The sequence below is a fragment of the Plectrocnemia conspersa genome, unplaced genomic scaffold (assembly GCF_051122295.1).
Source record: "Plectrocnemia conspersa isolate PC_06_02 unplaced genomic scaffold, ASM5112229v1 ptg000001l, whole genome shotgun sequence".
Lineage (NCBI taxonomy): Eukaryota > Metazoa > Arthropoda > Insecta > Trichoptera > Polycentropodidae > Plectrocnemia > Plectrocnemia conspersa.
This window is the reverse complement of record NW_028277165.1, coordinates 24,910,328-24,925,875: the sequence shown is the minus strand read 5'-3', so window position 1 is coordinate 24,925,875 and position 15,548 is coordinate 24,910,328. Positions and strand designations below refer to the sequence as shown.

The following is a 15,548-nucleotide window of genomic DNA, read 5'->3' as shown; positions in this document are numbered from 1 at the left end:
TGAACACATTTCTCAAAACAAGGCGGCGGTTGTCCATTCCGGGTGAATGTAATGCAACTAATATCTTTTCCTAACATCTACGTGTAAACGATTACTTCTCACGTCACTAATGAGAAATACTAAGCTAGTGTAAATATTGTATAAGGCATGTATTTGTGTGTAACAAGTAGCTTTATCTTTCTTCATTAGTATACTATTTAAATTTATAATAATAATCAAAATATAACCTAAAATTAATTTAAAAAAAAATCAAAATATAATTATGCAACAAATATCAATTTATGTTTTCATTACCTGTAGCTTAAAATTTATCGTAGAATGCCGCAAGATGTCACTTTTAATAATATATTATTTATTTTTATAAAATTCTAAGGCTGATTTTACAGTAACGCTGACCGTCTGCGCTGAGCTGTGCGCGGCCGTCAGCGTTGCGCGTCGGCGCCGCTGACCACGCCTCTACTGTCAGTGAGCGTCGCGGTATCGCGCTGATCGTACGTTACGCCGAGTTCTGTCAAAATGAATGGTATTGACACGGCGCGTGTAATCGATGAAGTTCGCCTGAGAGAATGTTTGTGGAATGCTTCCGACCAATCATATAAGAATAAAGATGCACGAATGAAGGCCTGGGATGATATCGTGGTCGCACTCTTTGGAGATATATCAGAAAATGAAAAATGCATTATGGGTAAGTTTGTTAATTTAATAAAAGGGTGATGGGTGGCAATTAGACACAGATTAAGCCGCTGCGATAATATTTTATTGATATAATTACATGTTTGAATATAAAAATGAGTGAACGGTGCATGAGGCCGCACTGGCGTTGCGAACCAGCCAAAGTTTGCAAAGAGAATGTGCTTATGTCACGTCAGTGTTACCAGAGTGCCACCAAGTTTCGATTATAATAAAACCTATATATATATATATATATATAAATATATAAATGGGCCCTCACAAAAGTTTTATAATAGTAATAATTTATACTTAGTAATACTTGATAGAATCTAAAAAATACTACTGCCGGCTAGTGTCAGAAATTATTTAGCAAAAAGATCTCGCTATTTGTTTCCTGGTCTGTTAATAGGCATATTATTTTGTATATCAACCATACCCTCAATTGTAAACTTATATAATTATGCAACACACAGCATGTCTTTAAAATTTTTTTTGCAACGGTAGTAATGGTAAAACACTCATGGGAGTATGAAACACTCTAAACTTATTTGACATTATGCTAAACGTGGATTCAATGTATCTTCTTGCGTGACTTGACCGATAGTTTTTAAATCTTTTTCTTATGGGCCATGTTACACCGCACGTATGGTTTCATTACATGCTTAGATATGCCAAAAGTATCATCGCTAACAATGACATGTCGAACTGGATCATTTGTTCCGGGCAAAGGCTTAGGATTAAGAATATTTAGTATTATTTTCTAGGCTTCTGAAGAGTGTACTATCTTTAAAAATAGCTGCACCTGAGTTTTAGCCCCAATGTTTACATAGGTGAAGCAATAATCTGCATCGCACATTGTTGGGAGGATTATAGATAAAAAGTACTTATAGTTGTAGAATATGGATCCACCTCTGGTAGGATTTATAATTCGTATATGCTTGCCATCAATCGCCTCGATACAATTAGGAAAGTTTTTATTTTGAAGAAACCCTGCAGTAGTTTCTACAAGCATTCATCGCGTAGTATTTCCCACATTGCTGAACCCTCGTTTACGGTGCAGTTGACTGAGGTTATTCCCATCCTGAATGAATACTGCAGATCCGTATAGGTACGACCTGTAGCCAAAAATCTTAAAAAAAAAAAACGTTTTTATTGTTACAGGAAAATTTATCCACCAAAGGTGGAAAACCGCAAGAGACGCTTTCATCAGGTCGAATTCTGCTGGAAATGCTGCAAAGAAAATTAAAAAATATATATTTTACGACGAGTTACGCTTTTTGAATCCTTCTGAAGTTGAAGAGTCATTGGAGGAATCTACAACCGACCCAACTGACATGTCTCCCCAAGAAGAAACAATAAACACATTTGACACTTCTACGGTTTCACCCAAATCACCCCAGTTAGATTCACAGTTTGATAAAGAACTGTTATTATTGTTAAACAAACAAACTCCTAATCTCAACAGTGACGACTTGTCTTTTTTTTCTTCGCTGGGTCCAATTTTGAACAGTTTTGATCTCCATCAAAAGTTGGAGTTTCGTTCCAGAGTGTTAAGTGTGACTATGGATATTAAAAATACGTACACAAGGCCAGGCAGCTCATCAACATCAATAGGAAATGTTACATCTCCAAAAATGATGACTGGATCACCAGAAGATGATTGGGTCACCAGAATCCTACCTACAATAATAATGTTTAGTAATTAAATATATCCTGATATTCCATTATTTTAAAATAAATTTAGTTTTTCTCTTACCTTAACCCATTTTTGCCCAGTGGTTTGAACCTGTCGGAGCGAACACTGGTTTTTTATAAGCATATTCAACAAGAAATGTCATCTGAAAAATAAGTTTAGTCATCTTTATAACACATTTTTTATATATTGATAATATTTATTATAATTCATTATTTAAATTCGTTATGTGTAGTGCTTTATTTCATTTTACCATCTGTATTTTTTTATTAATAAAATTATCCATGTTCCTACATTGGAACACTGGGATAATACTAACATTAATTTTATTTATTTTTTATTATTTTTTTACCCAGAATTTTAACATCAGAAGCGGAAGAAATTGTAGAAGATGAGAATTTTTGGGAAATTGTAAAATGTGTGGTTGTGTATATAACACTTCCCAAAGACGCCGTTGAGACTGAAAAGGATAGCGGTGAAGAAAATGACAATGTTGATATAAATCATCTGAGCGGGTGCTAATTGCAAGCTCGAGCTGTTGCTACAGTTCACTCGTCGACAGGAGCTTATAATTTGGGTGAAATTACTAAAGATGTAGATGTAAAAGTTCCCACATTTTGAGTTACAGAAGAAGCAGAAACATAATAAAATTTAACGTCGTTAAGCAAAATCAAAAGATCTTGTGTGTAGTTTTGATCTTTTATATTACCAATGACACCACTAGTTATATATTCTGGCTTGTTTCAAATTATTTTTGCCACCAAAGTGCACAAACTTGTTGAAAAAATATGGAGTTAGGAGTTGATGGTTTAGTAGTTGTGAATTTAATGACGAATCTACCGAAAAACGTGTCTTTCAAAATCTGTGATGATAGATTTTTTCTTCATTGAAATTTGATAATTATCTGCAAACAATAATGGTTAATAGAATAGATAAATGTCTAATATCAAATACTAAATTCATAGAAAAATAAGAAACGGGGTCATTTGAAGTTTGTACTGACACCAAAACTGGCATTACTATTACAACTTGGAATGACAACCGAGTTGTTCTCATTGTTATCTCCTATGATTCTATAACATCAATAGGACAAGCTCGAAGATGGATATCCTCTGAAAAAAACTACCGGGCATTCAACCAAATGTAATATAAAAATAATGGTGTAGATCAAATGGGTGAAAATATAGATAACTATAGAATATCTATGTCTAATATTCTATCAAATCTATAAAATGGTAGTGAGTACCTTTTACCTTTTGTTTGATACTGCGATTCATAATGCTAGGCAACTTTATAAAAAAAAATACTTAAAATAGTAAATTAGATTTTCTGTTTTTTAAAAGAAAAATAGTACAATTGTACTTGATAATTAATGGAAATCCTACAACAGGAGGAGAAAGGTCAAAATCCTGAAAGGAAAGGAAAATCCTAGAACAGGGGTCCTCAAACTACGGCCCGCGGGCCAAACCCGGCCCTTGACACTTTAAAATAATTTATTTATGAACAATGAATGTCGAGTTTTTAATGAACAGTGGACGATGAAATATTTTTTCATTCAGTGTAGAGACAAGATTTGTGTCTTATTTGCAACGAAACTATGGAAATTTTCAAAGAAAAATATGAAAAGTTCCAAGGAAAATTAAGTGAAAAAACTGAAAAATATCAGAAATAATTTGTCAAGCCAAAAAAATGTTTTTAAAAAAATTACAAACCAGAGTGAAGCCGTGGTTAAAGCCAGTTACAGTATTGCAACAATCATTGCTGATGAAGGTAGACCGCTTACAAATGGCGTATTTGTTAAAAGATGTGTAATAGCAATAGCAGAAGAAGTATGTCCTAGTTCAGTTCGAACATTTGCCGGCGTAAGTTTATCTTCCAGTACAATTACTCGTCGAGTTGAGGATTTGAAGTTGGATATCTGTTCTGAACTTAAAGAAAAAGCTAGTAAATTTACTAATTTTTCCCTGGCACTGGATGAGAGTGAAGATATATAAGTCACACTGCTCAGCTAGTGATATTTATTCGTGGGATAAATTCACAGTTTGAAGTAACTGAAGAATTAGCAGCATTAAAGAGCCTCAACGATACTACAATTAGAGAAAATCTATTTTTAATTGTATCAGAAACAATCGAGGAATTGGAATTAAATTGGGAAAAACTTACTTGTGTAACTACTGACGGTGCGAAAAACATGATCAATTCTAACACTGGTTTAATTGGTCGAATTAACAGTTTATTTAAATCGAAATGTTTTGAGCACCTATAAATTTACATTGTATCATACACAACAGGCTTTATGTGGAAAGGTGCTTAATTTAATATCCGTGATGTCTATCGTCATTTCTACAGTAAATTTTATAAGAAAAGCTGGATTTAATCATAGACAGTTTAAAAGTTTTCTTGAACATATTAAATCTGAGTATAGCGGTTTATTGTACCATACTAAAGTGCGATGGTTAAGCCGCGGAAAAGTGCTAAAACGTTTCTTTGAGTTACGAAACCAAATTGATATATTTATGACTGAAAAATCAAGGCCAGTTCCAAAACTTTCAGATCCCATATGATCGTTGGATCTAGCATTTTTGACTGATATAACTGAACTTCTTAACTCTCTTAATGTAAACTTACAAGGAAAAGGAAAAATTGTTTATGAACTCTTTTTCTATATTAAATCATTTCAAACAAAATTACTTCTCTTCAAGAAACAGTTGGAAAAAAATAATTTTTCACATTATATTTTCACCACAAAATGGCATTGAAAAAAATGTATTGTTAGAAAACAAGCTACATTTGCGATTTAAAGATTTTTGTAAATATGAAAAAATGTTCATTTTACTCCAAAATCCAATCCAAATATGCAATTAGAATTGATAGATTTTCAATCTAACAATACTCTGAATTCTGAAATGAAAATTTAGTTCAGTTTTATTCTTTGTTACTAGAAAATAATTATAGCAATATTGGAAATGATTTCTATTTTTGGAACAACTTACATCTATGAAAAAAAAGCTTTTTCCAGATTGAAATATATAAAATCAAAACTGCCTGATTGTCATATTTGAAAGATTTTTATTTTATACACTGTCCATATTTTATGTATAAAAAATATTCATAAATAAAAAAAACTTGAAAATAACTAATTAATATTCTTCACATTATTTTCAAACGGTTTTACAGGACTCGTGCTTAACATGATCTCTATAAAGTAACTTTTGTTATGAAGTCTTTCGATTCATCATATAACTGCTATCTGTCTTTCTTATTAATAAAAAATTATATATTAACGTTATTATAATAAATAAATCTAAAAATAGAAATATGTACAAGAAAGAAAAAATAAACAAATAAAAGAAAATGATCAGAATCCAGAATTGTTTTATTGGCACCAAAATATAGAACATATTACAATGTTGTTGATGAAATTTGATTCAATTAAATATTTTGCAGTCTCCGCAGCATATTTTAAACATTTCAAAAGTTTTCAATAGTAAAAAATACAATGCATTTTCTTTTTAGTAAAAATTTCAGCAACGGTTACTCTACGTTGAGTAAACGTCGTACATCGTTCACCGCTTAACCTAAGAAAGCTTACAATACTTATAATATATACACAAGATTATATCACAAAGTTCAAATATTAAATGAATATGTTTTGCTCTCTCTCATTTTAGCACTCCATATATAATATCCTCTCACACTTACGACACATAAGCCACGAACGACACTGTCGCCCAGTCGGATCGATAAACGATAACCAACAATCATAATCAGCGAACTTTATTGCATTACGTCAATAAGTAGATCCAACGTAGAATCACCTCTTTTATAACTCGAGATAAATCGCAGACTAGTTTTTCACAATATATTTAACATGAAACTAAAATAACGGCGATAAGTTAACATAATAAAACGTTCGATGAGGACTTTTTCTTTTACTTCATGGACTTTTAAAATTACGCATGGCAATTAATTATACTCTTTTCGATAATTATTTGATCGTCTTAGTATAAAAATATCAATGAATAAATCGATAACAATAGTCGCTATAAATCTAGTAATACATCTACACTTTTACGAAGACGCTAAGCTGTTACACTTTCAGTTTCACAACTCGAGCATTGTTTCGTATCGTTCACGTTAATTAAGGAATATCTTCGTATATAAACATCTCCTTCGTATTATATAATATCGTATAATATATTTATATATTTGGTTCTAACACGCAACAACACTAACGTAGATATTGCTGAGTTTCCTTCTACACGTCTTCGAATATAAATAGTTTGCGTGCCGTCGACATCTCGTTCATATACAAAGAGGAGTGAAATTTAACATCTAAGATTAACGACGAAATGCAGAGCGAGTCAAAAGGTAATCGAGAGCATCTAGCCAAAGCGTATTTGTAAAAAAAATAATAAAAACAAGAGTCTTTTATAGCTCCATGTCGAATTGTTCGTCGAGATGGACGTCGTCGATCACCCGAGCCGGCGGGGCCGCGACTACGGCGACGGCTGCCCGAGGCGGAGACGATGGCACGCCTCGTAGCAACCCGGAAGGAACTGAACACCTTGGTGGCGTTTGTGATATCGGGGAGTTGCGAAGGTTCATCAAGAACGCCCTCTCGTACACGATTCGAGTGCCTGAAATGAATTAAAAAACACATTAGTTATCATCATCTTAATAGACACACCGTTCGGTTTAGATTGCAATCGTCAAAATTGAAATGTTGCGTATTTTTCCACAGATCAGCATATGGCAAAATAAAACAATGATAATTTTGTAAACAAAGATAAGGATAAGATAAATATACTTTTTGTGACAATGTTTACATTTTTTATGTAACATTTATAGATAATGTGTTATCAGCATAAAACAATAAACATATATATAAACAATAAATAGAGGCGAGAATATACTAACAGACATTATTGTCGGAAATGATTTATAATATATACTAGACTAAGTTACTATTTCAAATGAGCACACTCGTACTGCTTAAAAGCAGCTAGAATATGTATTGCAAACGAGCCAGAAAGTAAAGAAACCCTTACAGGTAGCCTAAAATAATATAACTTTTTTATCAACTACTCAATATTTGTAAAACAAAAATAGCATCTTGTATTATCAGTTAGAGATTATGTGCCACACAGCACATAGCAGTCAGCAATGCATGTAGCATTGCTTATTTTTCAACCTCATTTCGATTTCATGGAGTTCAACAAGCATATTTGTTTATATTGAAAATGACTGAATAGTCGCAAGAATCTCTAAAAATATAAAAGTTTGTTTAAAAATATGTCAAAGAATTTTAAAGTCACTTAAAAAGGCAAATTAAAAAAAAAATATGGAAATCTGATTTTAACAAAATTATGACACAAAAAGTGGTTATTGTGTCATATAATTTAGACCAATGGTAGTTTATGGACCTTGAAGAAATTTAAGTCTTAACTTGTTGACGATATGCGCGAGAGAAATTCGTTTACATCAAATCTTATTTTACTGAAAAAAATTATAATAAGTATAATGTTTTAGATGCCGTTCATAAAAATATTGTAAGAAATTTCTATTTCGATCATTAATGTAAATAAATGTAAGTAAATGCTTGAAACTATTATTATGTAATTAAACTAGTATGTAATACAGGGGCGTATATTCAGGGTGTGCTAGGTGTGCGGCGCACACCCGCAAAACCATCTAAAATATAAATTTAGAAATTCAGAAAATTTAGGGCATAAAGCGACATCATTTTGCATACAGTAGTATGCAAAATTATAAAATTTTAATATGCAGTGTATAGTATGCATTGGTATTTATCAGTCGCTCTAAAAGTTTCCGCGCGACCGACACGCTATGTATTACTCATGTGGCGCGCCGACCTTGAGTGCGGCGGCCGACTAAAGTAAATTGTTCCGAGATTTAACGGCTGAAGTCGATCTGTCGGCTGGCAGCGCTCAGTAGTAAAATTGGTCTCGAATTTGGTGCGCGTACTTCAAAAACTCTTGCGTCCGTCGCTGCTTTTTTATTACATTATATCACAATAACAGGTCACTCATTTTTTATATTTTGGCGTAAAATAGTTTATTATCTTATTTACATATGATCAATATTTAATTTTCTATTCTAGATTATATTTTTTTATTTACCCCAAAAATGATGAAGAATACTGTTGAAGATATTTTGAATAATCCATTTTCAAAAAGAAGTTATGAAATTAAATTGAAGATAATCAAAATTGGCAAACCACGTCCACCTCTTCCCAATTTATTTATGAAGCATAAAGACAATAAATGTGAATATACAAGACATTTTTCATTTTCATCATATGAACGAACTGAGTGGTTAACAGGCTGCGAACTTCGATCTAGATTGTTCTGTTGGCCATGTTTATTGTTTTCCAAAGAAAGAAGCGTGTGGAATAAAAGTGGATTTGCTGACCTTAGTCATCTGATAACGGCACTGAAAAAACACAAAAGAGCGCAGTCACACGTTCAATCATTTTTTTCTCTCAAAATGTTTGGAAAACAACGAATTGAAGTCATGATTGACGCTCAACGTAAAGCTAATATAAGTCAACATAATGAACAAGTTCATAAAAATAGAGAAATATTAAAGCGAATGATTGACGCAGTAGTATATCTAGGAAAACAAGAACAACCTTTTCGAGTCCACGATGAGTCCTGTAATTCACTAAACAAAGGCAATTACCTTAAATTTTTAAATGCACTTCGAGAATACGATTCTGTTTTGGATACTCATTTAAATACTGCAACGGTGTTTCGTGGTACTTCCCCATCCATACGGAATGACATAATTGAAGCAATTGGTGATGTTATTAAAGATCATCTTAAGGAAGAAGTAAATTCAGCAAATTTTGTCGCTATTATTCTTGACGAAACTTCAGATATAATGACGAACTCTCAACAGTTTTGCGTTTTGTTTATGAAGGTAAAGTTTACGAGCGGTTTATTGGCTTTACAGACGTTAGCTCTGATAAAACAGCCGATGGCTTATTTTGCCACGTTGTAAATATAATTGAAGAATTTCAAATTCAAGAAAAATTAGTTGGACAGACTTATGATGGGGCGAGTGTAATGAGTGGGCATATTAATGGTTTGCAAGCCAAAGTACTCGATGTTTATCCATTGGCCTTTTTACACACTGCTATGCTCATATGTTGAATTTAACATTACAACAAGGTCTTTCCAATATAAAAGTGTGCAAATCATTCTTTCAAACTTTAAATGGATTGTCTGCATTCTTTTCGAAATCTTCCAAACGAATAAATGCTTTACAAGAGTTTGTAGCTAGAAGACTTCCTTCTGTTACACCTACAAGATGGAATTACACATCACGGTTAAGTAACACAGTGCAAAAATACAGAAATGAATTTACGGACTTTCTTCGAGACGTCGTGAAAAATTGTGAACTATGGAACCCCGACACTGTAATAAAAGCACGAGGTTTTCTTAGCTTTTTGGAAGATTTTAAAACAAGAAAACTTCTCCACATATTTTCAAACCTTTTTGGAAAAACTGATGTGTTATACAACATTTTACAATCCAAATCTTTTGACATATTATATTGCTGTAAGAAAGTTACCGAAATTTTGCAACAACTCAGACATGAACAGGAAAATAATTATGAAACATTATGGGATTCTTATGTAACGGAAGAAAATTATCCAAGACTGAGTAATGATTTGCTTGTTGAAGAAAAGCACGCGTTTAGCCAACTATTTAATACAATAGTTGATAATATATGTAAGCAAATTGAAAACCGTTTTTCTTCAATGTCCAAATTGGAATATTTTCACCTTCTGGAGAAAGAAAAATATGAGCAATATAAGGGAAAATTTCCAAATGAATTACTTACCAAACTGCAACAATTTTATGGAACATTATTTGATTATATAAGTTTAAAAAATGAGCTTGCTGTTCTTTATCATTTGCCTGAATTTGCAAAGAAATCTGTTCATGAGCTTGTACAATTTATGAACACAAATAATTTTGAGTCAGGTTTTCAGGAAATAGATAAATTAGGCAAACTAATATTAACTCTTCCAAGCAGTACTGCTTCAGCAGAACGTTCATTTTCTGCTCTGAAACGAATTAATATTTGTTTTCGAAGTACCCAAGGCCAAGAAAGGCTATGTGGCTTAGCTTGATTTCAATATAAAAAGGGATCCTTATGGATATTAAAAAGAAGAGCACTTTATATGACAGCGTGATAGAAAAATTTTTGATCAAAAAAAGAAGATTAGATTTTATATATAAATAATTATAAGTTTGTGGTTATTTATTTATTTATTTATTTATTTATATATGGGAAAAAGCTCGGCTAATAAAAATGAAAAAATGTACTTTTTTTATTTTTTATAGCACACCCAATATTAACACCCACCGTACGCCACTGATGTAATACATATTTCGATAAAAAACCGCATATTAATACATAATTCAAAATATTAACACAAAAAATCAAATACTGTCGACATTTGTTTTGGGGTTGCCATAATAGATTGTAGATGTAGTAAGAAAATTTTCCACAAAAAATTATTTGCAAAGGTAGTTGACCTTTTTTACATCTGGCAACTAATAAAACAGGGTCCTAAGTGCCGTAATTTACGAGCATCGCATTTTTCTCCCACAAACATGACCAACTCTGTCTCGTTCTAAAAAATAATACGACGTCGCACGCCGGCCGGCAATTACCCGTGCGTCCGCAAGCAGACCTACTCGGCAAAACTTGGCAACGCTGGAATTCGGTGCGCTCGAAAAAAAAGTGATGAAATTTTTCATTGTGGCAACACAACGTTCAGTGCGGAAAATTAAAAATCTGTACTTCGGCACGTAGGCGCTCTCGCGAAGGTAAACAAAATCGATTTATTTTCTGCCGAGCGCCGTATTCGAATCGCCAAGGGAAACTTCAAGCGGCGACCTCGCCATTAGTCACGTTCGCTTCGGAAGGAAAAAGCTTAGGAACCGCTGCCATTTTTAAAAATTAAAAGCCAAATCTAAAGTACGAAAAAGTATAATTGACTGCACGATCCTTAAGAAAGACGCAAGGTACTTCAGGCACGTACGCGCTCGAGGATCGCCCTTGTTCAACTTTGAATCTATTGTTCGGGGTTCTCCAAACTGCGGTCCGCGACTCTTAAAATGCAAGCCACATAAATCAGTTATGAAGGTATCAATGACCTCATGCGGCGGATGAAGCTATGTAAAAGTAAAAAAATATAAAAATGTCCTATGCGTCTTTTTTTTTAAATAAATTTACAAATTATTTATGGTAAATCATAGCAATATTTTTTGCTGTCTCTGCAATTTCTTATGTTTTTAATATTAATAAGTATTTCGTTTGTTTGTTTGTGCAAGCAAAAAATCATAGCTATCAGGTGTACATTTTTTATTAAATATATAAAAGTTTGCATTTCATATACTATAGAGCAGGCCTCGGCAACCTTTTTTGGCTGCAGGTCAAAATAATTAAAATGTGACTATTAAAAAAATATTCGGTTCAGTGAATATTTTTGGTCCTAACAACCATATATGTGGTCTTAATGTGTATACGTTAAAAAAAATATATTTGCAGAACTGAAATGGGTCACTTTAAATCACCAAACGGGTCACTTGGTGAGCCGTGGGTCATAGGTTGCCGAGCCCTGCTATAGAGTATAGAATATGTATTATTTTGTTAAATGCTTTTAAAAAAACTGACACCTAACATAGTAAAAGAAACAAAGTAATTTATTATCGATTTTTCATTTTTCACATAATACTTCACAATAGTAGCATGTTGACAAAATCCGTCATTATTGAATAATGTTTCGGGAATGAATAATATTTTTTAAAACATATGTTTTATTATATAATGGATCAGTATTTAGATTGTGTTTTAACTCGATTAAACATGCTTTGAATGTACATATTGCTTTATTATTATCTATCTAATAATAATATTTTAACATGTACGAAAACCGACGATTTGTATTAGGATCGCACGTCGCGCAAAGAGTGGTCGTCTTTGACAGTCAAAGAGTAAAGATAAGCGTAACGCTGCAGTTACAACTGAAGACATGTTTCTACATAAACATATATTGCAATTTGCTCTTATCAACAAACACAAAGATATCTATAAGAATACTTGTGATAATGAGTATATAAGTGTTAATATAATGAAAAAAATTGAGATATTATACCCATAAACTGACATTTGCTCGAAAGAAAAACCCGCGCAGCGCAAATATTTTGGTCGTTGCTAATAAACTAATGACTTTGGACTTTAAAGTCATAAGTTTAATAGCAACGACCTAAACTCTAAAGTTTAAGGAATCCAGCCTTTCGTTAAATTTGAAAACGATATTTTGTATTTGTTAAAACAGCGAGTTATGTATATCATTACGTTTATATTTATATGAGGCGTTGCGAATATTAACGATGAACTCAAAAAAAAGCATAGTTTGAGATTAAAACAATTGATAATTTAACGTCAAACTAATATTAACTAGTAAATATCTGGTAGCTGAGAACAATATTGGATACTGGACGATTTTATACCGGCCACCACCACGCTTGTACACGTATAATGAATCAATTTGACTGGTCTTTTATTCATTGCGTGATGTGTGAAAACAGCTGTTTCGTGAGAACTTTGCGCAACACAGAGCCAAAACTAAAAAATATGATAACTTTTTAATTGAAATGAAATAAAAAATAATAAATTATCAAATGTTTTGACTTGTATTGGTACATATGTTACATATTTTCTGTTTGTGGGTCGCATAAGAGCAAAAATAATTTTATTTCTAGTAAAAAAAAAAATTATAAAGAAACTCAAAATTAATTAAACCAAAAAATGCTGGTTTTGAGGATTAGTTGACGTTTATTACTTGCTGATTATCACGACACCACGCGCAAAATTATATTCGTTTAGGTTATTAGGTTCGGGTTTGAAAAGAAAATGGACGTTTCGCGACTGTTGAATTTGAGCATGGCGCCATGATAATAAACAAGTAGCAAAGAAAATCAATGCATTTTGTCAACACATACTTACAACCGACATTATTTTATTTATATCGAGTTTTAAAATATTCAGTTTCTTTGTAAATATTTTTTTTAAACTAGAAATAAAATTAATTTCGTGATTTTAAATTTTAATCTTATGTGACCCACAGATTGAAAACTACTGATAAATTAATTTTAACATATTTACTAATACAAGTTTGAGTGAAAATGACTAAACAATGTCATTTTGTTCCTTTAATCGAAAAACACATGCTCAAAAATCTCTAAAATCTCCAATTAAACACCCAAATTTTAAATATTGGTTTATTTTAAGTTGTATATTTAGTTTCATGTTTCTCCTGTAAAGTTGTCAAATACGGAGTTAGCAATTTTTTCACTTTAAGCCATTGATTTGATTATTTTTGTTTTGTAATTCATAAGTTATCATATTTCAAAAAAGACACAAGTCACTCGAGTGCTAACACAACTTTTGCGCGTGCGTCTAATTGCTTCAGTGTATGTAGCTAGCGCGGCGTGGCCGGTATAAAATCGACCAGTACCCAATATTGTTATTTTTGGTAAATTTTTGATATCCATCTGGCTAGTTCAACTACAATGCAAATATTTTTTTAACTGTTTTGATGTTATTCAAAATCCTACCCGGTTGCATAATAATAAAATTAAATATAAAAAATGTTTCATACCACTAACGCAGTAGCAAGTTTCCAAAATTATTTACCTTTTCGACCATATGACGGCAACAAAGATCGTCGTTAGTATTTCTCTGCTGTTATCACGAACAACGATGAACCGTTGTTTAGCATTTAAAGGGTTAATCAATGCTCAAAAACTTAGACGGACCCCACCGGTGGAGTAGGCGAATTTTTGATCGATTTTGATTTTAATGCAGTTTCGTCGACTATCACCAGAAGATCCGAAAATCATCGTCAGGTAAAACTGACCATTCAAAAATTAAAAAAATTCGAATGTATAGATTTAAATTTGGTTGTTTATCAAAAATACCGACATATTATTTAATTAAAACTTCCGCAATGAGAATATTGAGTTGACCGCGATCGATGTATTAGCACCCCTGATATATTCGAATATTATATCATTCAACAAGTTTTGCCGCTGTTTTTCGGCCGCCGCAAAGTTGACATTATTTAAAAAATATTTTTTATTAGGTAATGCAACAAAACAAATGCATTGTAAATAAATCGATTCGAAATTATTTCAATCTAAAGCTACGTGACGATAAACGTCAAGATTGATTGTGCAATCATTGTCGAAGTATCGAACAATAAAAAGGTCCACCGACAGGTATACCTGATACCTGCAGGTTCGCACACATGCACAGTAGTGCGTCGAATGAATCGAAACGATGCCGATGCCGGTGCCGGTTTACGTAATGATTATAACCGGTTTGTTATTGTTTTTGTTATGATGTATCGTCGGTGGAGAATTGGGCGAGGTCGCGAGCGTACGCAACGAAGTTGCATCCCCAAAACAAAGTCGACCTTGAGGTTTATTCGAGAATCTTATTCACCTCCAGGGGTAGTGGAGTAGAGGGTGCCCCCGGGCGTGCTGGAGTACACGTCGGGCATGTGCGCGGGGTCCGTCACCAGCATCCTCCTCGATGGGATAGACTGGCTTTGGGTCGCTTGGCGAGCGATCGGAGACGCCGACATGACTGTGAGGAACGCGCGACTGACTCAAAACGAAAACGAAAACGCAAACACGACGCGTACACACGTCGAAGGCTCAACAGCAACTGCGTAGTGGTCGAGGCCGCTCGATATTAAATACGGACGCGAGGCTCGTCGCCGCGCCGATCAGCTGCGGATCTCAAACTGTGGGAAGCGTGTATAATTTATATAGATTAATATTTTCATTTACTTACTTCAGTTTTATTCAGATTAACCAACTTCACTCAATTCAGTACCAGATTTATCATGACTTTATACGGTGATAATAAGTTTTCGTAATTTTTGAGCGTTGCGCCATGCCAATTAACAAGTACCAAATTTTCTTTCAAATATATTAAAATGTCAAAATGAGATTTTTCATCCGGTACGCGACAATTGGGCGACGGACAAATGGGCGATTCCGGTCAATTGGGCGACGGTCAATTGGGCGATGGTTATTTGGGCGACGGTCATATGAGCGACAGAAATTAA

General features: G+C 33.1%; 2 protein-coding genes across 2 annotated transcripts; one reads left to right on the top strand and one right to left on the bottom strand.

Annotated features, from left to right (window-relative positions):
• The first annotated feature begins 396 nt into the window (after nt 1–396).
• LOC148239347 (uncharacterized) lies at nt 397–2,438 on the top strand. Its single transcript, XM_088193784.1, has 2 exons — nt 397–685; nt 1,834–2,438. The coding sequence occupies exons 1-2, from the start codon at nt 517–519 to the stop codon at nt 2,376–2,378; spliced, it is 714 nt and encodes a 237-aa protein (XP_088049910.1). The 5' UTR covers nt 397–516; the 3' UTR covers nt 2,379–2,438.
• A 3,285-nt stretch (nt 2,439–5,723) lies between these two features.
• Nucleotides 5,724–15,146, bottom strand: Thor (eukaryotic translation initiation factor 4E binding protein thor). The gene is made up of 2 exons (XM_088193787.1): nt 14,918–15,146; nt 5,724–7,005 (listed from the first exon to the last, which is right to left on the bottom strand). The coding sequence occupies exons 1-2, from the start codon at nt 15,057–15,059 to the stop codon at nt 6,797–6,799; spliced, it is 351 nt and encodes a 116-aa protein (XP_088049913.1). The 5' UTR covers nt 15,060–15,146; the 3' UTR covers nt 5,724–6,796.
• Between the last annotated feature and the right edge of the window lie 402 nt (nt 15,147–15,548).

Excerpts from the sequence above, each read along its gene's own strand:
- LOC148239347 (XM_088193784.1), top strand. The coding sequence starts at position 517 with ATGAATGGTATTGACACGGCGCGTGTAATCGATGAAGTTCGCCTGAGA. Across the intron at positions 686-1,833 it reads AAATGAAAAATGCATTATGG|GAAAATTTATCCACCAAAGG; the intron begins GTAAGTTTGTTA and ends TTATTGTTACAG.
- Thor (XM_088193787.1), bottom strand. The coding sequence starts at position 15,059 with ATGTCGGCGTCTCCGATCGCTCGCCAAGCGACCCAAAGCCAGTCTATC. Across the intron at positions 7,006-14,917 it reads CTACTCCACTACCCCTGGAG|GCACTCGAATCGTGTACGAG; the intron begins GTGAATAAGATT and ends AATTCATTTCAG.